Genomic DNA, 25,572 nt, shown 5'->3' on the forward strand with positions numbered 1-25,572 from the left:
AGAAACTAAGTCCTATGAGGAAAAACTGAAGGAACTGGGTATGTTTGGCCTTGAGAAGTGAAGACCGAGTGAGGATATGATAGCACTTTTCTAGTACATAAAGGGTTGTTACACAGAAGAGGGCTGCAACCTGTTCTCTGTCATCCAAGAGTGCAGGACATGAAATAAGAGGTTTAAGTTACAGAAAGGCAGATTTTCACTGAATACAAGGAAAAACAGCCTAATGATTACAGCAGTCAGAGAATGGAACCAAGGGCCATTGGAAGTGGTGGGCTCTCCATCACAGGAGGTATTCAGGCAAAGACTGGACTGATACCTTTCAGGAATACTTTAAACTGGATTCCTGCACTGAGCAGGAAGTTGGATTTGCTGGCCTAAATGGCTCCATTTTAAGACCCAGGAAAAATGTGGGTACTGGGAGGGTAAGTTGTAAGCAAGAACGATTTGTGACATTGCACAACATCATCACTGATCACATGGCATGGTGGTTAAGGCATTGTCCTTGGCTTCAAATTTCCTGGCTTTTTTGAGTTTGGACCAATGTGAGATAGCATTAAGTCTGGTCTTTTAACCTGGCAGGGGTGTTTTTATTAGAGCAGTGCATGAACCCCCTGATCCGCACCGGAAGCCACTTCAGATCATCCGAAGGAATCCTGATCCTCCTTGGACTGATTCAGACCCCCTCCAATCTGACGTAAAGTTGGGGTTAAAAATCTATGAAGGCTCATGCACTGCCATGGAGAGAACAGCTCTAATAGCACCCAATAATAATCTTCACAAACTTGTAGGAAGAAAGCCAGACCATGAAGCACATGGTCTTCGATGTCTATATACTAATGCCCAGAGTATGGGAAACAAACAGAATGAACTTGAACTCTTAATGCATGAGGGAAATTATGACTTGATAGGTATAACTGAGACTTGGTGGGATGACTCTCATGACTGGAATACAGAAATTCAAGGATATAACTTGTTCAAAAAGAACAGGAGGAACAGAAAGGGAGGTGGGGTTGCACTATATGTGAAAAATACATATCTCTGCACAGAAATACAGGAGGATGAGCTTTGTAGCCCCATCGAGAGCATCTGGATCAAAATAACTGGAGCAAAGAATAAAAGGAACCTGGTGGTCGGAGTCTACTACCGGCAACCCAATCAAGGAGAAGACGAGGATGAAACTTTTGAAATGCAAATAGTAAACGTTTGAAGGAACTTTTGAAATGCAAATAGTCAAGCAAATAGTCAAGGAAGCATGATGTAGTAGTAATGGGGGACTTCAATTTCCCCAATATTTGTTGGGAGACAAATTCTGCAAAATATGGCCCCTCCAGGAAATTCCTGACTTGTGTGGCAGATAACTTCCTCTTACAGAAAGTAGAGGAAGGAACTAGAGGATCTGCTATCCTTGACTTTATCCTAACTAGGGGTGGACGAAAGTCACTTACCTGTCGTCGAAGGCCATTCACGGTGGGGAGGAGCGCTTCGCTGCTCCCCCCGTGAAGTTCAGGCCAGGGGGGGAGGCTTCCCGCCTCGCCCGGCCGAAATTCAGGCCGCGGGGGAGGCTTCCCGCCTCACCCGGCCGAAATTCAGGCCGGGGAGGAGGCGCCTCGCCTCGCCCGGCCGCGAACGCGAAAGTAAAAAAAAACGCCCCTTGATAGGCTACATGACGATTCACGTAGCCTATCACGGCTAGATCTGCAAAGTCACGGATCTAAAATCACGGGTGACTTTAAAAAAAAAAAAACCGTGTACGCGAATGGTGGCCCCCATAGGGAGCCGCCATTCGCGTTCCTTATTTAGTCGCTGTAGTCTACGTAAATGTTTACGTAGACTACGGCAAAAATAAAGGCAACGCAAATAGCGTTGCCCTTATTTTCGCCGTAGTCTGCGTAAACATTTATGTAGACTACAGCGACCAAATAAGGAACGGGAATGGCGGCTCCCTATGGGGGCCGCCATTATCCGTACACTCTTTTTTTTTTTTTTTAAGACACCCGTGATAGGCTACGTGACGATTCACGTAGCCTATCACGGCTGACTTTGCAAATCTAGCCATGATAGGCTACGTGAATCATCACGTAGCCTATCAGGGGGCGTTTTTTTTTTTTCCTTTCATAGCAATGGCGGTGGCGGCAGCCTGTCGAAAGACCGGCTGTCGCTCCCGCCTCGCTCGAACACCCGCCGAACCACCGGCCGGACCAGCCACCGGGAGGGACATTCGGTGAAGGTAAGTCCCGTCCCGGGGGGGGTGCGGGGGGAGGGGGGGTGCGGAGGATTTCTCCCGAAACTTGTTCGGGGGGCCGAACACGTTGGCGCTCGGCCCCCCGAAGTTTCGGGGAGAAATTCTCCGCCATCCCTAATCCTAACCAACAGAGATGACTTAGTGGATAAAGTAGCAGTTACAGGAACTCTGGAGGAAAGCAACCAAGTTATACTTGAGTTCTTGGTTCTAAGGGAAGCAAAAGCCGAGTATGGTCAAATGCGTACCCTGGATTTTAGGAAAGTTGATTTTAATAAACTCAGAACAATGATCAGTAAGATCCCATGGCAAGCAACCCTAACGAGAAAAGGCATCCAAGATGGGTGGGAGCTTTTGAAAAGGAAATTCTCAAGGCACAATTACAAACAATTCCAACAAGAAGAAAAGGTGGAAGACAACAGAAGAAGCCAATGTGGCTTCACAAGAAGTTTCGAGATGACCTGAAAACAAAAAAGGAAACATATAGGAAGTGGAAAGAAGGCCAAGTAACAAAGGAAGAGTACAGGCAGGTAGCATAGAATTGCAGGGATGGTGTCAGGAAGGCTAAAGCTGAGAACGAGATGAGGTAAGCGAGGGATGCTAAAAACAACAAAAAAAGCTTTCTTCAGCTACGTGCATAGTAAAGGGCAGAGGAAAGAAATGGTTGTTCAGCTATTAAATAAGGATGGCAAAATGATAACAGATGACAAAGAAAAGGCAGAGGTGCCCAATTCCTACTTTGGCTCAGTCTTCTCCCAAAAGAGGGTCTATGACCCCCCTGGCAAAGGCGAAGTACAGGCTGAAGGGGCAGGATTGCAGCTTGAGATCGATAGACATATGGTCAAGGAACACCTAATTACTTTGAATGAGTTCAAATCTCCAGGGCCAGATAAACTGCATCCTAGAGTAATAAAGGAACTGGCAGAAGAACTCTCAGAACTACTGTCTATTCTCTTTGAGAAATCATGGAGGATGGGTGAAGTGCCAGATGACTGGAGGAGGGCTAATGTTGTCCTTATCTTCAAAAAGGGTAAAATGGAGGAACCTGGAAATTACAGACCAGTCAATCTGACCTCAATCCCTGGGAAAATTCTGGAGCATATGATAAAGCAATCCATCTGTAAGCACCTTAAAAACAATGCAGTGATGACTTGAAGCCAACATGGATTTGTCAAGAACAAATCCTGCCAGACGAATCTGATCTCATTTTTTGATGAAGTAACCTCCCTTGTAGACCGTGGGAATGCTGTAGACATAATATACCTCGACATCAGCAAAGCTTTTGACAAAGTGCCCATGATATCCTGATGAGCAAACTAGCTCAAAGTGGGCTAGATAAAACAACGATCCGGTGGATCCACAGTTGGCTACAGAATCAGACTCAAAGAGCGCTTATCAATGGGGCCTTCTCAAACTGGGGAGAGGTAATGAGTGGGGTACTGCAGGGCTCAGTCCTGGGCCCAGTGCACTTCAAGATTTTGATTAATGACTTGGAGGAGGAGGTGCAGGGAATGCTGATCAAATTTGCAGATGACACAGAATTGGGCGGGATAGCTAATACTTCGGAAGACAGAAACAAAATTCAAAGTGATCTTGATAGACTGGAGCACTGGGCAGAAAAAACAGAATGACATTTAATAGGGATCAATGCCAAGTTCTGCACCTAGGAAAAAGAAACCAAATGCACAGTTACAAGATGGGGGATACATGGCTCAACAACACCACAAGTGAGAAGGATCTTGGCATTGTTGTCGATCACAAGCTGAATATGAGCCAACAATGTGATGTGGCTGCAAAAAAAGGCCAATGCTCTTTTGGGCTGCATTAATAGAAGCATAGTTTCCAAATCCTGGGAAGTACTAGTTCCCCTGTACTCAGCACTGGTTAGGCCTCATCTGGAGTACTGTGTCCAGTTCTGGGCACCACACTTTAAGAAGGATACAGACAAACTGGAGAGGGTTCAGAGGAGGCTGCAAAGATGATCAGGGGACTAGAAACAAAGCCCGATGAGGAGAGACTGAAAGAACTGGGCATGTTTAGCCTTGAGAAGAGAAGACTGAGGGGAGATATGATAGCACCCTTCAAGTCCTTGAAACGTTGTCACAGAGAGGAAGGCCAGGACCTCTTCTCGATCATCCCAGAGTGCAGGACACGGAAGAATGGGCTCAAGTTACAGGAAGCCAGATCATTCCGGCTGAACATCAGGAAAAACCTCCTGACTTTTAGAGCAATATGACAATGGAACCAACTACCTAGGGAGGTGGTGGGCTCTGCCACACTGGAGGCATTCAAGATGAGGCTGGACAGCCATCTGTCAGGGATGCCCTGACATGGATTCCTGCACTGAGCAGGGGGTTAGAATCTATGGCCTTGTAGGCCCCTTCCAACCCTACTATTCTATGATTCTATGATTCTATGATTCCGCCACCCCGTGAAGTTTGAGCCAGCCAGATCCTACCTGCCGCCGGCCAGGTCCGGGTCCAGGTCCATCTGCTCACTCCGCTGCTGTTCCCTGCTAGTCTGCAGACGCAAATGGTGTCTGCCACACTGGACGCCATTTGCATCCACAGACCATCAGTGGACAGAGGTCTGACAGCAGACGAACCCGGCTGGTGGCTCAATGGACTCACTGCGGAGTGGATCCGGTTGGGGAAGATTTCGGAGGGAGAAACAGATCACCTCCCCCCCTGTGAACCCCCAGAAGACTCAGGTGAGTGGGGTTCGTACACCCCTAGTCCAGCCTTATCTTGAATGCCTCCAGTGTGGGAGAGCCCACCACCTCCATAAGTAATTGATTCCATTGTCATATTGCTCTAATAGTCAGGACGTTTTTCCTGATGTTCAGCCGGAATCTGGCTTCCTGCAACTTGAGCCCATTGTTCTGTGTCCTGCATTTTGGGATGATTGAGAAGAGATCCTGTCCTTCCTCTCTGTGACAACCTTTCAAGTACTTGAACAGCACTATCATATCTCCCCTCAGTCTTCTCTTCTCCAGGCTCAACATACCCAGTTCTTTCAGCCTCTCTTCATAGGGCTTTGTTTCCAGTCCCCTGATCACCTTTGTTGCCCTCCTCTGAACCTTCTCCAGCTTGTCTGCATCCTTCTTAAAGTGCAGTGCCCAGAACTAGACACAGTACTCCAGATGAGGCCTAACCAGTGCTGACTGAGCAGAGGGGATGATTATGATTACTTAGTGATTACCTTCCTGAGTATTGATCAAAATGACTGTAATTCATTACTCTCCTTCTCAAAACCCCTGTGGAATTTAAGTGACCCCCTGGCAAAACTAATAGCAAAGACTATGTTTCATAATTAAATTATAATTCCAATCAGGCAGTTTCAATCACTGAAGCTATAATGACTGTGATTTAAAAGAAAATGGGGGGGGGTTAAATGTAGAGGAAATAATTGCCTTGCACTGAGGATGGCAGTTTTCCTGTGCTTGCTGCTGGTACTGCTTCCTCACATGGCGTGCAAGGGTGACATGGTTAAATGCAGCGTTCATCATCCACACCCTCCACTCCATAAGTATTATCAGCCCGGAGACCTCATCATTGGTGGTGTTGCTTCTCTAGCTGGCATCCTCTCCAGTTCAGTTACCTTGACTGAACAACCCCCTCCAGCTCAGCATGAAGAACTTATGTGAGGATTTTATGTATTGTTTGTTTTCTTGCAGTTTATTTTGTCACTGGAATGAGTAGTGGTGCAGCTAGGTAATTTTAGACTTTGTGGTCTTATGTGGGAGCCTTTTAGATGGCATGTGTAATACTGACATTTCCCTTTCCCCCTCCAAGCGCCATTCCATGCTTTAAAACTGCTTCTATATTCCTGATCTGTCAGAAGAACAGGAACAAAAGCTATATGCCAATCCTGATGAAAGAGAAATACTCTGAGCGTGTGCCGTTTTGCATTCTAAACTCACTTAAATCATAGCACCAACATGACTACAGGAATAAAATGGAATTTGTTTCTGCTGCTCTGATGCCCTCATCACCTGCTGTTCTCAGGGTTCTCATTTCCCTTTGACCGGGCTGCGGAGCCCTGGACATTGGTCAAATGGTCCAGTCTTAGCTGGACCACTGTGAATGTCTGACCCTAAAGCTGCAGGCCAGAGGAGTGGTGGCATTGGCTGCAGAAAAGGTTAAGGGAATGCTGAAGAAAAAACAAACAAAACCCCTTTGCTCAACAGGGGGTGGGGGAAGCCCTGCTGTGGAACATACTTAATCATTTAAAAAGTATTTTATCCCCCCCATTTTTTTTTCTTTTGTCTTCCTTTCAGTTCTTTCTTCTAGCAAGTCTCCATGTAATAACAATGTCCTCCATGGTTATTTTCCCTCATCTTATGTCTTCCTCTTCATCCCCTTTTATGCACCTGTACTTTTTTAGTTCAGGAGTTTTGTTGTTGTTTGTTTTTTAATAGCATATTTCATAGTCATACTTGGAAATAATAGAACAATGCTCCATGCTACTTATCAGGGACCATATTTATCTTTCTAAAGAATGATGAATACATTCAGGTGCCACCAAAGCCCAGAGATACATGCACTTACACTTTGTAACGTTTACAAGAGTTCCTCATGAGCTGGATTCTTAACCAAATACATGAAGGAGCCTTATACTGAGTCAGACAATTGGTCCATCAAGCCCCATACTCTCTACTCACATTGGGAGCACCTTTCCAAGTTCTTAGGTAGAGGTCTTTCAAAGCCCAACCATATTTAAAGAGTGATGCTAGGGGCTGTATCTGGGACAGTTACAATCTGTGTTCTTTCTTTCTGGGCATATTTGGTAGCATCTTCAAGATCTAACCACACTTCTCACTACCATCACACAAGGAATTTTCATGGATCCATGTGAACATTATCAACTTAATCATTCTGGCTATGTGCCAGTACTTTTAATGCCTTTCATTTGAAAGCTACTAATTATTTTTGAGCTGATTCAAACCATTACCAGTGCTTTTCTGCTTCATTGTTCTCAGATATTATTCACACAGATATCCCTGTGTTTTGGCTTCAGATATAATTTTCATTTAATTAATCCAAAATACATTCACCATGTACTTGCATTCCTGATTCTTTCCTGATTCCTAAATCAATTTCATTTTCTTGTAGAACTTCGTTTCTCCAAAAGTGTCATAGTAAATCAATTGGTGGTGATGTTCTATGTTGAATAAGAATACTATTGTAATAAGCATGTGAGTGTGTGTGTGTGTGTGTGTGTGTGTTAAACAGTAACTTCAAAATACGTTGTCACATATTGTTGATTTTAGGAAACCTTACCTTACCCCAGAAAGAATTTGGAGTGGCATATTCTGAAGGTGAATACTGATGTTTTTGTCTTTGTATAGGCCACCTTTAGCTAAAGAGTGCCTCAAGAAAGATAGAATATAGATGGCTACTAGTTGACCATTGTGTGAACAGAGTGCTGAACTAGATGGACCCTTGGTCTGATCCGGCAAGGCTCTTCTTATGTTCTTAGATATTACTTAGATATTATAATGATGATGATTGTGATGATGATGATGATGGTGGTGGTGGTGATGATGTTGATGATGACACAGAACTCAAAACTAAGTGTGGAATATCTTTCTGATCTAGAATGTAACTCTCGTTGTAGTTTAGTTCCTAAGAATTACCAGAATATTGTGGCATTGGCCTTTGCTGTAAAGGAGATCAATGAAAACTCTCAGATCTTACCCAACATCACCTTAGGCTTCCATATCTATGACAGCTATGACAATGCAAGGAGAACCTATCATGCAACAATGCTACCTATATCCGCCCTGGAGAGATTGATCCCAAACTACGTATGTGACATCCAGAATAATCTAATAGCAGTCATTGGTGGACTTGACACTGAAATCTCCCTTCATGTTGCAATTATCTTGGATATCTACAAAATTCCACAGGTAGGACTGCTGGGCTTCTGTGCAATAGAGGCATTTAACACTACTTTCTTTGGTTCTTCCAGATTTATTTTGTTTTCTGGGGAAAAAAGAATGTGTACATTGGAAAGATTTCATTTTGTGATCGTGCATTCACAAATGCATCACACAGAGAGACACTCATGCACATACACAGAGAGAGAGAGAGAGAGAGAGAGAATGTGGGATTCTTGAAAAGGGAATGCATATGTGAAGTTTCAAAGGACACCATCAAAGAAACATCCCATTTAGGGTTTTTTCTGCTACAAGGTGTTAATAATTTTGTGTGAATATATTTCCGATATTGAGTACTGATTGAAGGGCTATTGGAATGCCCCTTTAGTTAAAGTGATTTGCCAAAATCCCCCCCAAACAAACAAAACTTATAGGCCTCACATTTCTACTGAATATAAAAATGAAACCTGTTTACCTAATACCTTGAACCAAGACAAGGCCTTGAAACTTGGCTGCATCTACACAGCGCCGATTTCATTGTTCGTTCCGTCGGAGCTGCGCAGTATTAGCGCTGTGAATCAACAACTGGGATGGTACATGGGAGGGATTAACTGGGCTTCCCAAGCTGGGAAGAGCAGAGAGTGCAGAGAGGGTGTGCGCCTAGCATGTAGTATGTGCTTGCAAGTAGATGTTCACAACAAATCCTGCATACACATTTCTGAGGCAGGCAGGCAGGCAGCCAGGCAGCCACTTTCTTGGGAGATTGAGCCCATGCTGAGAGCAGGGAGCATGGTGCTGGGGAGAAGGACAGAGTGAGTAGGACGTAGTCTCTCAATTGCCTGATCAACAGGCTTCCCCCCACCGCCCTGCACTAACACTCAATGAAGTGCTTCTGAGTACATGTTTATGAAAACCATCTGCCCTGGCACCCACCCTTTCTCAACTTCACAGCTACAAATCCACAGGCATCCAGCATTTCTCAGCTGTGTTCCTTTGCAGCTGAACACCTCCACTCTCAAGCTCAATACATAAAGTGTGAGAGGCAGTTATATGGAACTGAAGGCAATGAGTTACTTCCCAGTAGACATGTTTCCCTTATTGCTCTCCTGCGGCCCCTGCCCCAGGCTACTTTCCCTTCCACCACTCAGTGCAGCTTCCACCAACACACTCCTTCATGCCTCTGTAACTGCGGTAGGGATGTACGACTCCCTTAGCTCGTTCCGGGTGGGGGCATCCATGGGGGGGGAGGCGCTCCATCCATCCCCCTAGAATCCTCCCTGGCCAGCTCTGCTCTGCCGCTATTCTGTGGAGCTGCTGGCTGGGGCCGCCTGCAGCCAGACTTCTGTCCGCTACTGGGCTGCGCCAGCCACAAATGACGGCCGCCATAGCAGCTGCCATTTGCGTGCTTGCAGAGGCTGTGATAGGCTATGTATATATTTATGTAGCCTATCACAGCAAAAGGCAGGAACACAAATGGCAACCACTACGCCATTTGCATCCCTGCCAAGCTGTGATAGGCTACGTAAGTATCTACGCAGCAGCTGGAAGATGGCCCAGAGCCACCACCACCGGAGCCAGGTAGGGTCCATCCCAGGGGGATTCCGCGGGGTGGCAGGGGGGATTGCCCCGTTCCACCATGGACTCCAGGGTGCCGGATTCTAAAGAATCCGGCCTCACTGGGGTCTATGGCGGAATTCTCCAACATCCCTAAACTGCAGAGCTGCAAAGGAGGAGGGGCATCACAACCGACACTGCAATTTCAGTCTGAGGAAGGGAGAGACAGCTCAACCCTCCTCAGTGAACCCGAAGCAAGTGAAAATTTCACAGTAAAGGGACTCTGAGAAAACTCAGATTTCTCTGAGAAAACCATGATTGGGCTGCAAAGCAGGGACTGCATTATCTCTCACAAATATATTCTCTTTGAAACAGCACTGGGGCAAATGGCTCATCTAGATGGGGCCCATGACATTCAATTGTAGATGAGGACAATTGTTCAAAATTTGAAACTGCTGTTATACAAATTGCCACATATACAACAAGTTTATAGTGCTTACAATTGATACATTTATCCTTTTTAATCCACGCTTCTTGATTTGTTTAAATATCACATTGCATATGTTAATTAGCTCACCAATGCAGTGATGTTAGCACCCAACAATATTTTAGGGAATGGCCCGTGTTAATATAATTCATTTTGGTTCACATGTTTGTTTGGAATTGCAAATTAGGTTGGTTCATATTAAAATGCAAACCCAACAAATTTATCCCCTAACCCTATTGCTAGCATAATGTATGCAAATTGTTATGAACACCAAAACTGCTATATGATTGTTGTTAATGTCTTTCCCACCTATCTCTCTAGCTCACATATGGCTCTGCTCCAGTGATGAATGATAAAACTCCAGGCCTTTCCTTCTACCAGATGGTCCCTCAAGAAGCCCTTCAATATGAGGGGATTCTCTCTTTGCTTCTGCATTTCAGATGGACGTGGATTGGGGTTCTTGTTATGGATAATGACAATGGAGAAAGATTTGTGCAAATTGTAGTTCCACTCTTTTCACGGAGTGGTGTCTGTTTCTCCTTCATAGAAAGAATCCCCAAATTAAGTGATGCTTATAAATTAAATGATATGCTACAGCAAGGGGAAAAAATCTATGAGCTTATTATGGGTGGTAAAGCAAATGCATCAGTGTTCTATGGAGAATCTTTTTCCATGGTGTTTTTGAGATGGTTGCCATATATTTCACATATTCAAGATAAGACAATTAAACCAAAAGGTATAGTGTGGATAATGACAGCACAGATGGAGCTCACAGCATCGATCTATCAAAGGAATTGGGATACAGAAGTAATACACGGCGCTCTGTCCTTCACAATTGACTCCAACAATCCACCACGATTCAAGTCATTTGTTGAGAGCAGAAATCCTTTTGGCACAAAGGGAGATGGTTTTATCAGGGACTTTTGGCAACAAGCCTTTGGCTGTGTGTTCCCAAATACAGTCATGGATGATGATGTGGAGGAGGAGACTTTTTGCACAGGGGAGGAGAAGCTGGAGAGTCTTCCAGAGACCTTCTTTGAAATGAGCATGACTGGCCATAGCTACAGCATCTACAATGCTGTCTATGCTGTGGCCTATTCCTTACAGGCCATGTCCTCATCTAGAGTCAAGCATGGAAAAATGGCAGGTAGAGGAGGACTGAAGCTTCAGAATCAAGACTCTTGGCAGGTAATGGGCTCAGCGTCCCCATGGTGAATAGTGCCATATCTGTAGGTGTTACAACAGGCTCTAGTATCTGTTATGAACTGTAACCCTATCAGCTGTAGATGAAATAATAATTCATACATCAATAATACTTCTTTACTTTCCTCTTTGATCTCTGTGAATTTACTATATGAAGTCTGTATGAATTATACGAACTGTATACTGTTGTAACTTTGCTGATTCATACAGGGTCCCGTCCTGTGAATACTAGGAAATAAATGTGATTATATGGTAGTACATCTTTAGGAAGCCCAATTCTTTTCCCTCCTGAATCTCTCTGGAGGTGTATGTTTCTCTCCCACTGTTCCACTGTCACAGTCAGCCAGTGATGGGGAGGATATTAGGGGACCCATAATATAATCCACAAGCCTTATCTCCTGTCTGACTTTCACCAATTTATCTCCTCCCACTGATCTGCATATGCTACCTCCCAACTCCTGTGTAACTGCAGTGAAGTGGGAGAACTGAGGGCCAAAGTGGACATCATCTAAATATGTAGCATGCAGCTATGTATCTATTAGTTCTTTAACTAATAGATACATAGTGCATAGTGCACAGTGGTGGTGTCTGTGAGTCTCTCTGTGTGTGTGGTGGTGGGGCCGTGATTCCTCCTGGGAAGGCAGAACATGGGGAGGCAAAACTGTAAGGTTTTATAATTGAAATGTTTTATTCATTTAAACTTTCATGTAAAGCTTTTCATTTACTTAGTTAGGGCACAATGCTATGAGGATAGACGGCTGCCTCTGAACTCGGAGGCAACCACCTATTCAGTGCAGGGCAGGAGAAGCACGGAGGAGATCATTCCCTCCATGTTTCTCCTGACCTGCATTTGCAGCTTGACAGCCAATATTGGTTCTCTAGCTACAGGAAGGTGGAGCAGGGGAGGAGGCTGCTGGATGACACATAAGATATGTCGCCTTCCCCACCCTGGAATGTCCCCACCCTGGAACATCCCCCCAGAATGCCCCAATTTGTCCGCTTTGTGCTCCTCTTCCAAGCGTGGAGCTTGGGCTGTTCCACACTGCCTGTGAGGCAGTGCAGAAGAAGGGTGAAGGTCAGTTCCCAGAAAACCAGATATCCTATGGCTGTCTAGCCACTGACTAGCAGCCATAGTATTGCTCCCTTAATTTTACATTTGTTTTTCTCTGTAGATTGCCCCTGACAAAGTACCTCTTGGTTCTGAACCATGTTAAGTTCAGTACAAATGTTTTTCATTCACATGTGAAACCAGCCCAGTCAGAATCCATCTCTTCTCTGTGTGGTTCCTTGTGGCAACTTGAATTAGACTCCTCCGCACCCCTGCAACCCTCTCCTGCCCATTTCTGGATGTGCTCATCTTGGAGCAAGGGTTCTTCTGGTCCTGACATTGCCCCAGACAGAAGGCAAGGATTTAAGCTGTTAGTGAGGCTGTCTCAGTTGCCTTGAAATGACCCTCAACCATGGGACATAGATTTTAAGGCAGCTGGAACTGTTGGGATGTGGCAGGATTATCTGACTAAATCAAGTGCATGCAGGGAAAGCTTCAGGCCAACAGACAGCTAGATAAAGAGAGATCCTGCCTAGGAACATAACATGGGTGGATCTGGATACACAGTCTGGATAAAGAAAGCAATATAAAGGTGGAGACCAGACTGTACTTCTCAAAATGTCAGATACTCAGAGAGAGACATGATGGAGACATCCAGGGAGGGAGGCTAAAGGGGCCGTAAAGAGGGGAGGCGCAAATCATGGCCCTCTTGTAGCCTTCTAAAGCACTAGGAAGGACATCACAATTACCTCCTGTAGTTAGAGCACTGCAGTTAAGACTTTCATGGATTGGCCTGATTCTGCCTAGAGAGAGTCTTTCTCAGATTTGAACTGCATGAGTATCACTGCTGTCTGAACTCTTTTATGAATAAAAATAATATAATTTAAATTAGGTATTTCCTCCATAAATCTTCCCCCAACCAAGTAACTGGCCATGGCATCATTCCTCTAATGCCATTATGACTTAGTTCAGAATATCTCAATTTAGGTTTTTCAGAACTCTTGCATGTTTCTTTCAATCTAGCTCCATCACTTTCTGAGAGGTGTCTCTTTTAACAACAGTGCTGGAGACAAGGTTTCCTTTAACCAGAATGCAGAGTTAGTAGCTGGATTTGATGTGATCAACTGGATTGTTTCCCCCAACCAATCAGTGCATCATGTGAAAGTTGGGACCGTGGATCACCAGGCACCTCCAGACCAGGCCTTAACCATCAATGAAGAGGCCATAACATGGCACAGCTGGTTTGAACAGGTAGGATACCAAATATATATTAGAAATTTATTTTACTATTTATATTCATAAAATGCCTATAAAACATTATCTAGGCAGCACATTTATCTAATATTAAACAATAATACAATAACATACAAATAAAGATCTAAAGATATAACAATACAAACCAAAGATGATAAGAATACGGATGTAAATATACATGCCAAAATGATTTTTAAAAAATACAATGCAAAGCTCATTCCAAGAAATGAAGCAGGAGTTAAAACCACCAACATGTAATAGGGATTAAATAGCAAAGATCTGAAAGACCTGGGAAAACAAAGAAGTCTTAACAGAAGGAAAATAACATTGGTATCAGGCAAATTTCCCTGGGATGGGCATTCCGTAACTTGGGGTGAGGGGCACCACTGAGAAAATCCTCTCTCTTCGAGCTTCAGAATGAGAGGGAACCAGGAGGAAGGCCTCTGTAGATAATCTTAGAGCATGGGCAGGCGTATATGGGTGGAGGCATTCCATCAGCAGTTGGGAAATCCTGCATTTCTGAATGAACATCGAAGTGTGTTCTGATGTTCAAAATTAATTACATTGGGCAATGATGAACACTTATGGAAGACTGACTTTTGATTGCAGTAAACACAGTGCACGAATTGATATAACAAATATGCCTCCACAAGTTTCTGCCCTGATTGCTGTGATCTTCACTTTCTTAACTGAGAAATGATTGGAGGAAATTTCATTGAAGTGTCCCTTGAATTAAGGTAAGACACTCATGTGCACACACTCACACAAAAAGTTCCAAAATTAGCCCCACATGACAGTCACCATGGAATACTTGACTCACATCCAACTCTTTGTTGAGAGGAGAATCAGGGTCTGAAAAGATAATATATCCAGGTACCAACGGACCCCAAGTCTCAAAGAAGCAGGAACTCCACATCCTCTTATCAGGGCTAGCTGAAGGAAGAGGACAAACACACCTGCTCTTGGTTAGCCTGAAATGAGGAAGGGGGCAGGTTTAAGCTATAAATGTAAATAATATTCAAAATAATGGAAAAAATGTTGGCCTGGTTTCAAAGAGACTTGTTTAAAACATTTTAAAACAACAGCCTTCAGAAGGCATCCCCCTGCCCCAATAAATCCCTTGCCTCCAATGTATCTTGCCAAAAAGGCATCCAGTTGCAACGTAAATTACAGGCAAAGAGCAAAGTGTTAAATCCCCTTATCCACCACTCAAATATCCTGATTCAGATAAGCCTGAATAAAGTACATCAGTAGTTTTCACCACAATTGGAAAGGAATACATGTGTTGAGCTGCATCTTAGGTAAAAGGTACAAAACTGTCAGTTTTCAGCACCTTTTAATTTGCTGTACCTGTGCCAATTTTATCAGATCACTTTCACATTTTCACAAATCTAGACCTCATTACATTGATCATGGATTCCAAGTTTAAAATTATTTGCTGAACAGGTGTCATTTGTATAAGCTGTAGAATTTTGAGGCCTGTAATAGTGGAAACCTTTTTTTGCTACTCACCTTAACTAAAGGAGCACTCCAATGCCCCTTTAATTAACCCGACCTCTTATATTTGTCTGCTTCCTACATCCCTTGGAACTGTGTCTTAGATAGCCATGGTCACCATGGAAATAAATAGTAGGCACTGCGGAGGCATGCTATGGCCCCCCTGACTCCCCCCCCCGATATCTACCCATCTGTCTCCTCATACGTTTGAGTAAGGAACTGGCTGCTGTGAAATCTCACATTTCATGGAGTTCAAGATGTGAGTTTTGTCCTTAAAATTACAAACCCTCGAGTGCTCTCAGACTCTTCTTGGAACTGTTCCAGCTCTCAGTTCTTAAAGCTAGGATACCCAACTCTTCCTAGTGTAGGATTGAGGCCTGACAATCCCTCCCACTTACAACACAATTAATTTAGGGATGGCAGAGAATTCCGCCATGGATCTCGGTGAGGCTGAATGCCAGTGCATTCGGCCCCCCGAACTCCGTGGCGGAATGGCCTGCCACCCCCACGCCCCCCTCCGCGTATCCCCCCTGGGACGAGACTTACTTGGGGTGGATATTTCGGGCGGCGGCTCCGGTGGTGGCTGCGGCAGCGGCTGGTCTTCTGACCAGCTGCCGCCACCGCCATTTGCAGTCTTGTAAAACAACAACAACAACAACAACAACAAATGACGTGATAGGCTACGTAAAGATTTACGTAGCCTATCATGGCTGGGTCTTAAAAAAACAACAACAGCGTACACAAATGGTGGCAGCTACAGCCGCCGCCATTTGCGTTCCTTATTTTGGGCCATCTTAGTCTACATAAATATTTACGTACACTATGATGGCAAAAATAAAGGGGAACGCAAATAGCATAGAGGGCGCTATTTGCGTCCCTTTTTGATTTGCCGTTTTAGCCTATGTAAATATTTACGTAGGCTAAAATGGTGAATAAAAAGGGACGCAAATAGCTCCCACTATACTATTTGCATTCCCCTTTATTTTCGCCGTCATAGTCTACGTAAATATTTACGTAGATTAAGACGGCCAAAAATAAGGAACGCAAATGGCGGCGGCTGTAGCTGCTGCCATTTGCGTACGTGGTTTTGTTTTGTTTTTTCCCAGAGCCCTCCGTGGCCAGAAATCTGGCTGTGGATGGCTCTGGCCTGGGCTGGGCCTGGCCAGCTGCTCAGCGGAGCTGCCACGGAGCACAGCCAGCCGTGGAGGATTCTGGGGGGGAGGAATGGATCGCCTCCCCCGCCGTCAAGGATTCCGGGGGGAGGGATGGAACACCTCCCCCCCCACGATCAACATAATCCACGGAAAGGTAAGTGACTTTCGTACATCCCTAAATTAATTATTACTGGGAATCTAATATTTCCTTAGAGGCTTCCTTCCTGCCTTCTTTCACTGATTCTGTCCTCTTCATTTTCTCTTTCTTCCTCCAAGCTCCCTGGGATTTCTAAAACTGCTTTCTTTCCTGCTCTTTCAGCTTCACTGCTTTCCCAGACTTCCCCTAACTGCCTCAGATCCAGTTGATTTCAGCCACCTAGCATAGACAGGATGTCAACTCAAATCACTTCCTTTCTTGTGCACCCCTTCCCTTAAAAATAGTCCATCCTTCTGAAATTGCCCTGACACCCAGTAGAAAAAAGAAGTAAGCATTATTATGCTTGTGACCTGCCCTATACCACACAGAAAATTCATAAGGTTGCGAATCTATCAACCAGCTCTATTCCTGCATTGTGACAACTCATTGGATTGAAGTGCAAGACAGCATCTCATATGGTCTTAAAGACAAGATCATTATGTTGCAGATGTTCTTACGAGGAATTACTATAGGTAATTACATAATCTATGTATGCAGGAACAAAATCTTGGAAAGTGGCTGATAGGAAATCCACCATCCTTTGAAAAGTGGCTGTAGACCCCCTCAAGCCAAATGGCATAGTCCTAAACTGTAGCATAGCCCTAAACACCAGGATGTACCAAAGGTTGTCTTTTTCTGTGAAGTGGAGTTAAGAGGAATGAGTATCCTTTTGTCATGCCCAATCTACATAAGAAAAGTGCCTCCCCCAGGTGGTGCAATAAGGTATCCACACTGGGCATAGGATATACATGAAATGGGGAAATTTTGTTCAGTGCTCCAAAGTAAATTCAATGATTAAAAAAACAACAAAAATCAGCCAGTTTAAAAGGCCAGAATAAAGCTTATCTCATGTTGGATCAAATTTTTTAAAAGCCAGGAACCAGGAATTTTTTTTAAAAGCCAGCTAAGGGCACAATCCCAATGTTGGTAAGCCTCTGAAATTGGAGGTTATGGCCATCCGATGCAAAGCAAGAGGAGCATGGGTCTTTGTCTCTGTGTTCCTCCTGCTCTGCAATATTCCTTGATGGGCATTTTCACCTATCTAGTTGAGCACTGCAGAGTGGGAGGGAAGGGGATTGGAGAGGCATGGGGCAAGTGCATAAGCCAGTTAAGTGGGTATAGGATTAATCTCAGCCAAGAAATATGTTTATTTAGGGGAAAATAGAAGGAGAAGGAGACAACAGAATTCATGTTTCTCCTGAAAAGGTCCAAAGCTCCTCTGTGTACAAAGCCAGTATACCAATGACTGTAGGACAAAGAGAAAGGTGGAATGTTACTAAGATGGAGAGATAAGAGAGAACTATACCCTTAGGGTGGGTAAATTAGACATGAAATACCTCTACGCTTTTGTTGTTGTTGGCTTTTTTTTAATGGAAAGAAGGAAGAGAGAGAGAGAGAGAGAGAGAGAGTTGTATGAGAAGGGAGTGACATTCAATTTGCTCTGGAAAAGTATCAGAGATAGAACCTCCATGTTCACAGACAATGTACATCAAAGTGCAAGGGACAGAGGGAGTGTGTGTGTGTGTGCATAAAAAGGGGAAAGGAACGTTTTATTGCTTAAAATTAGGGCTTCTCAAAAAGATCCAAAGGTATACTGTTTAATGGGTAAAAGATATCTCAGGCCTTTCTTTTTTCTTTCTTTTGGGGGTGGGGAGAGTGGAAGTGATGTTGTAGATTCAAGTTGCAATCCGTATCTACAGATTTACCTAGGAATATGCTCTGTTAAAACAGTGGGACTTATTTCTGAGTAGACAAGCAAGGATTTCATGGTTTAAGGAAAAGTGTGGGTATATGGAAGGGAAGTTGTAAGCATGCACAATTTGTGACATTGAACAACATCAACACTAAGCAAGGGAAATGGGAACCTAAGGGTCATGCCTTAACAATTTTAGGGAGCAATCCTATGGCCCCATGACAGTGTCTGGGGATCACAGTCATAGAATATTTTGTATTCCTGGATCTGAGGCTGGAGACAGCGCTCCAGTGTCAGATCCAGGAATCCATGTTCCTAACCCCTTTCCCCATATGACCAGCACAGACAGAACTACACCAGCTGCCACTTGTGTCCCTGCTTTAGCCATGATAGGCGACATAAATATTTATGTAGCCTATCACAGCTACAGCAGCGATGCAAATGGCATCCCCTATGCAGGATGCCATTCATGGCTGCACACCGGAGCAGCGGTCAGCAGTGACAAGATCCAGACCACTGGAGGCAGGTAGGATATGGTCCTTGGGGACTTCGCAGGGTGGCAGAGGGATTGCTCCATTCCACCACAGACTCCAGGGGGGCGGATTTTAAAGAATTCGGCCTCACTGGAGTCCGTGGCGGAATTCTCCACCATCCCTACTTAACTGGGAGTGAAATAGTAATTCTAAAAAAATGCATGCTTAGGAGAGTACTGTTAATCTGTGATTCCCCTCCCCAAATTACAGCATGAGACCTTTAAACCTCTGTGGCTTTTACTGGCAAAGCTCAAAGAGATTTTCAGGGAAAAGATAGTGTGAAACTAAAGACGAACTATAAATCACTTCTAATAAACAGAACTACACAGGCAGGAAGAAGAAAGCAGACACACAATAAAAGATCTATCCCAGCATTTCTTAAAAGTATTTACTTACTTTTAAATATCTCAGTCTATCTTTCTGTCCTTTGCTTGCTCAATACACAATCACTAAAGTATGAAATGATATGATTTAATTCACTTTTCTTCCTCCTGTTTCATGCGGCAATCAAGGAAGTCTCTGAGAGAGACAGGGACATCTGGGGTTGTGTCCAATGGTGTCTCTCCAATAGCAGAATGGACAATGTTGTTGGAGCAAAGTTCTCCTTCCCCCTCCAGCCCCCCTTACAAATCTGCTCCAGTGGGTTGAGGGGCCATCCAGAGCAGATTTGGGAATGTGTGAGGGGCTGCACTGGGGAGGAAGGGAAGGGAAACTCCCACAGCATGAGCTGAAATCCACTCATGCACCCAGTCATTGGGTGGTCTGCAAGCACCCAGCAAATGGTGTGTGGCTGCCCCAAACCTCACCAAACTGCCATTGTGCATATAATGGCAGTGCAGTGTTTTCCACAAAGGCCAAATTTATGCAAATGGCAGCAGTAAAGTGGCCATTTACTCAAGATTATAGAAGTAAATTGCCATTTACACATGTAATCTTGCATAAATGGCTGCTTTACGGCTGCCATTTGTGTGAAATTGGCCATTACAAAAAAGTCAGAGCCACCATTTTGTGGCTTGGTGAGGGTTCAGGGATCCCCAAGCTTGCCCGACTCAGTGCATGCTCAGTCAGGCAAGCAAGGGGATCCTAGGGATGTTAGAAAATTCTTCCACGGATCCCAGGGAGGCCAAATTCCATTGAAGCAGCCATTGTGTGGTGGTACCATGACAGTATTGCAAATTGCCAAATGTTCCCACTGTCCCAAACTTTAGCATATCAAACATTTTCTATTGTGTCCATTTATACATTACTGAAATGTCTCATCATTTAAGTAACATGTAGGAAAGGCCCCAGAATCTTTAGGATACCATGTTCATTATTCTCCAGGTTGTTGTTGTTGTTATTATTATTATTATTATTATTAATTGCATTTATATCCCACTTTTTTTCCTCTTGCAAGGAACCCAAGGCAGCTTATATTATCCTCCTCTTCATTTTATCCTCACAACAACAGCCTTGTGGGGTAGGTTGGGCTGAGAATCTGTGACTGGCTCAAAGTTACCCAGTGAGTTTCTATGGCCAAGTGGGGACTAGAACCCAGTTCTCCCAGCTCCCAGTCCAACACTCTTGCCACTACACCACACTGGCTCTCATCATTCTCCTCTTTCATTTCTGGACTAGGCACAGCCTATTTCGGTATGCAGTAAAAGTTGTTATCCTGGTTTTTTTAAGAAAGTAAAGGAGGGGGAACCATTTTGCTGCTATGATTGCATCCAATGTCCAGAAGGGAAGATTTCAACTGAGAAGGGTAAGAAATGAACTGTAAAGGTTTATCAAATAAAGTGGTTGTAATCTAGGGGAACCTGCCTATCCAGAAATGGGAATATCTGAGACTAGGGCAGTAAAATATGTATATATCACACAGAATTATAAAACAGAATGGCTGTAAATCAGAGGAATATTCACATACAGTTATTCAGGTTTGCTGGTCTTCAATGTTTTGAAAATGAGTGATTTTTTTTTTTCTAAGGAAGGCTGGGAGGAAGCTGCTAAAGAAGAAAGAAGTGCGTGTGTGTGTGTGTGTGTGTGTGCGCGCGCGCGCGCACATACAAGTGTGTGATAATTAGGTCCTGTTTATTGTAAATAAATGCAGCCAATAAAAATTACAGTGCATTCCAATAAGTCACATGGTAGCGATAGAGAGAAAACACCGTTCACACCTGGGGATCAGTATCTTCTGTTCACCAGAATTTTGACACATGAGTTTTCAAACACTGACCATGAGTAACTATTACCTGATTTGGGGAAAAATCATTAATATGGATGGTGCAAGCTTTTCCCTAGACCTAACAAAAATCATCCATGCCTTTATGAAGTTCTGTTGTAATGCACTTTACTTGGGCCTATCTCTAAAGACCATTTCTAATGTACAGCAAGTTGGCCATTCTTAATCATAATGATATCTAGTCCTTTTATGAGGACTAGATTCAAGACTGACCAAGTACATAATATTGTCACCTTCAACAGTTTAAGGGAGGAATTTGTCCCCTATTTTTTCTATTACTTCCAGATTATACAGTACTCAGAGCATTATATGTGCATTATCTTGCCTTGCCTCATATTTACACTGTTTTCAAGACATAATAAAGGAATATCGTGAATACATCAGGTTCTATTATATGTTAAGAAGGACTCTTCAGCCTATACTGCCAAAAGTGTCCCTGATTTACAAATGCAGCTGTCCATTGGAAACTGGTTTTATTTATGGGTAATAATAAAAAATAATTTTAAGAATTCTACAGCATGGGAAAAATGAGGAAAATTTAAAATTCATGATTATTGTTAGGGATGGACACACTTGTCAATTTCAGTTTCTCTCTAGTGTGCAGTCTATGTATAAAGAAACAAGAAGAAAGAGGGCTCTAGACCCGCCCCTTTTTTCAGACATTTCCATCTAGGGATATACGAAAGTCACTTACCTGTTTGCGGATTATGTTGATGGTGGGGGGAGGCATTCTGTCCCTCCCCCCGGAATCCTCATTGGGGGGGCAGGTGTTCTGCGCCTCCCCCCCAGAATCCTGGCCAGCCGGCTCCGCTCCGCAGGGATTCTGTGGAGCCGCCAGCTGGCTCCGCCAGCAGCCGGACATCCGGCCGCTGGCTAGCAGGGACGCAAATGGCGGCAGCCGTAGCCGCCGCCGCTTGCATTCCTGCAGTCAGCCGTGATAGGCTATGTAAATGTTTACGTAGCCTATCACATCTGACTTTTAAAAAAAAACAGCGTGCGTATGCTACGCTATTTGCATTCCCCTTATTTTCGCCGTCTTAGTCTACGTCAATCTTGACGTAGACTAAGACATGCCAAAATAAGGAACGCAAATGGTGGCGGCTGTGGCCGCCGCCATTTGCGTACACACGGTTTTTGGTTTTTTTTAAAGTCAGACGTGATAGGCTACATAAACATTTGCATAGCCTATCACGTCTTTTTGTGTTTTTTAACTGAAATGGCAGCGGTGGCAGCCGGTCGGAAGACCGGCCGGGGCCGCTGCACCACCACTGCCAAACCGCTGCCGAACCGCCGCCGCCCGGAAGATCCACCCCAGGTAAGTCTTGTCCTGGGGGGATGGGGGGTGGCAGGCCGTTCCGCCAGTGATTTCGGGGGGCTGAATGTGGTGGCATTCGGCCTCCCCGAGATCCATGGTGGAATTCTCTGACATCCCTACCATCTCCCCTGTAATGGAGGGCAACAAATTGAACAGGAGAGCCTCCTGTATCCAGGGGGTTCTCCACGTGTTCCTGGATGCTGTACCATCAGGATCCTGGATCGTGTGGTGCCTTTCCACAAATATAGATTATTCTGTTCAAACCATCACCCTCCACAAGTCCAGGGTAACTGATATGTGTGAAGGGGGCTAGAACACTCCTTCTCACGCACTTGCTGAACACCTGAATAGGGCTTCTGAGTCTCATTTTTCCAACCTAAAGCTCTGTTAATCTTGAACACTGGGAATTTCTCCAGTCTTAAGTTTTGTTCATCTGAAATATTGAGGATTCCCCCTATCTTTGAATGAAAATTCATAAGCATTTTTGGTACACATTTTTCAAATGCATGCATAGGGATGGCAGAGAATTCTGCCATGGATCTCAGTGAGGCTGAATGTCAGTGCATTCAGCCCCCCAAACTCCGTGGTGGAATGGCCTGCCACCCCCCTGCCACCCCGTGGATCGCCCCCAGGATAAGACTTACCTGGGGCGGATATTCCGGGCGGCGGCGGCTGCTGTGGCTGGTCTTCCGACCGGCTACCGCCACCACCATTTCCAGTGTTAAAAAAAAAGACGTGATAGGCTACATAAAGATTTACGTAGCCTATCATGGCTAGGTTAAACAAACAACAACAATGATGTGATAGGCTACGTAAATCTTTACGTAGCCTATCACGTCTGACTTTAAAAACAAACAAACGCGCGTATGCAAATGGCGGCAGCTACGGCCGCCGCCATTTGCATTCCTTATTTTGGCCCATCTTAGTCTGCGTAAATATTTACATAGACTAAGACGGCGAAAATAAGGGGGAATGCAAATAGCGTCTGCTACACTATTTGTGTTCCCCTTATTTTCGCCGTCTTAGTCTACGTAAATATTTTATACCGCCACCATTTGCGTAAGCGCATTTTTTTTTTTTAAAGTCAGACGTGGTAGGCTACGTAAAGTTTTACGTAGCCTATCATGGCTGACTACAGGGATGCAAACGGCGGTGGCTACGGCTGCCACCATTTGTGTCCCTGCTAGCCAGCGGCCGGATGTCCGGCTGCTGGCGGAGCCAGCCGGCGGCTCCGCGGAATCCTCACAGAGTGGAGCTGGCCGGCGAGGTTTCCGGGGGGGAGGCGTGGAGCACCTCCCACCCAGTGAGGATTCTGGGGGGAGGGACGGAGTGCCTCCCCCCCCCAGCAGAACCCGGCAGAGCCAGGTAACGCCAATTTCGTACATCCCTATTTTTGCCTAATACACATTTTTTTGCAAGCAGTTTTCCTAATAGTATGCATATTTAAACATTATTTTCTGTAATACACACATTGTAGTACACTTTTTTTCCATTGGAGAGCTTAATTCCAAAATTCATGAAACTGTGAACTTAGAAGGATAAGTTTGCGCAGTGCTTGAAATATCAAAATTAGCAAAGTTTGCATTAAAATGTCGACTGAAAAAAAAGTGCCTCATTTCTAACAACAACTGAGTTATCCCCACAAAAAAGAAGAACTGCAAAGAACTCTGCTCGAAATGAAAAAGAGTAAGAGGTGACTTTATTCATTGCTGGTGGTCTTGTAGAGAGGCCAGAAAATAAAGAAAAAATATTTTAAGGCCAATTAATACTGTCCTAGAAGAAAGCTCATGTGTTTTAGTTTCTTAAAATACAAATTTAACAGAAAAATCCTTACTTTTCCATATGAAAACAGCAGCCTGTAATAGAAGTAAATAAAATCAGCCTACATTACAGGAACAATTATGATGCATTGGTGATATGGATGGCAACTTTGTGTGATCAAGAACATATATTTTCTCTTTCAGATGGGAACGAGTGCTATAAATGTCAAGATGAAAACTATCCAAATGAAAACCAGGATTTCTGTATTTCCAAGATTGTAACCTTCTTGTCTTATGAAGAACCTTTGGGTTTCAGTTTAGCCTCTCTTGTTCTTTCCTTTTCTTTGTTCACAGCTCTTGTGCTGGGAATATTTATGAAGCACCACAACACCCCCATGGTCATAGCCAATAACCGGGACCTCACTTACAGTCTCTTAATCTCCCTCCTGCTCTGCTTCCTTTCTGCATTCTTATTCATTGGTCGGCCACAGAAGGTGACATGTCTCCTCCGGCAAACAGCCTTTGGCCTTATATTCTCAGTGGCTGTTTCTTCTGTGTTAGCAAAAACTGTCACAGTGGTTCTGGCTTTCATGGCCACTAGGCCAGGATCCAGGATGAGGAAATGGGTAGGGAAAAGACTGGCTACTTTTATTGTTTTTTCCTGCTCCCTTATCCAAGCAGGCATCTGTACGGTGTGGCTGGCAACCTCTCCCCCATTTCCAGATGTTGACATGCACTCAGTGACTGAAGAACTTATACTGGAATGTAATGAGGGCTCTGCGACAATGTTTTACTGTGCATTGGGCTACATGGGCTTTCTGGCTATAGTCAGTTTCACTGTGGCTTTCTTTGCCAGGAAGCTACCTGACAGTTTCAATGAAGCCAAGTTCATCACCTTCAGCATGTTGGTCTTTTGCAGTGTTTGGTTATCTTTTGTTCCTACCTACTTAAGTACAAAAGGGAAACACATGTTAGCTGTGGAGATCTTTTCTATCTTAGCTTCTAGTGCTGGATTGCTGGGTTGCATCTTTCTCCCAAAATGTTACATTATTGTGCTGAGACCTGAGCTGAACAACAGGGAACAGCTCATGAGAAGAAAATACTGAATAACTGAATTGTCATTTATTATAATTCGCAATTTAGAATTTTGTGTCTGCACACTGGAATATTGCTCAGAGTTTCCCTTTCAGCAGCTTCTATGCAGGTCTCTGTATCTCACCTTCTTTGGAGAATGGAATCAAGACATGTTTAAAGAAAAACATAATATAAATACCACACACACACACACACACACACCTTATTATCCCCTAAGCTTCACTTTCAGTACTCTTCCTGAAGCTCATATGCAGCTTTTTAATTTTTGAAGAGTTTAGAATAGGGATGTACAAAAATCACTTACCTGTTTATGGATTATGTTTATGGTGGGGGGGAGGCGTTCCGTCCCTTCCCCTGGAATCCTGGATGGGGGGGAGATGCTCCGTTCCTCCTCCCCGGAATCATCCTTGGCTGGCTGTGCTCCGCGGCGGCTCTGCAGAGC

The 25,572-nt window shown here is 44.3% G+C and overlaps 1 protein-coding gene across 1 annotated transcript; it reads left to right on the forward strand.

The window, feature by feature from the left end:
* The first annotated feature begins 5,723 nt into the window (after positions 1-5,723).
* LOC146341897 (vomeronasal type-2 receptor 26-like) lies at positions 5,724-25,141 on the forward strand. The gene is made up of 5 exons (XM_084807737.1): positions 5,724-5,881; positions 7,859-8,150; positions 13,436-13,663; positions 20,357-20,483; positions 24,240-25,141. The coding sequence occupies exons 1-5, from the start codon at positions 5,724-5,726 to the stop codon at positions 25,139-25,141; spliced, it is 1,707 nt and encodes a 568-aa protein (XP_084663863.1).
* The last annotated feature ends 431 nt before the right edge of the window (positions 25,142-25,572 follow it).

This window comes from Heloderma suspectum, chromosome 6, assembly GCF_057233095.1.
Source record: "Heloderma suspectum isolate Gila_16-S chromosome 6, 16-S_ref, whole genome shotgun sequence".
NCBI classification, from domain to species: domain Eukaryota; kingdom Metazoa; phylum Chordata; class Lepidosauria; order Squamata; family Helodermatidae; genus Heloderma; species Heloderma suspectum.

What these genes read in the sequence shown, in the direction of transcription:
- LOC146341897 (XM_084807737.1), top strand. Translation starts at nt 5,724, where the DNA reads ATGGTTAAATGCAGCGTTCATCATCCACACCCTCCACTCCATAAGTAT. An exon ending in ATATCTACAAAATTCCACAG is followed by an intron (nt 8,151 to 13,435) that starts GTAGGACTGCTG and finishes CTTTCAATCTAG; the next exon opens with CTCCATCACTTTCTGAGAGG. An exon ending in GAAGATTTCAACTGAGAAGG is followed by an intron (nt 20,484 to 24,239) that starts GTAAGAAATGAA and finishes TTTCTCTTTCAG; the next exon opens with ATGGGAACGAGTGCTATAAA.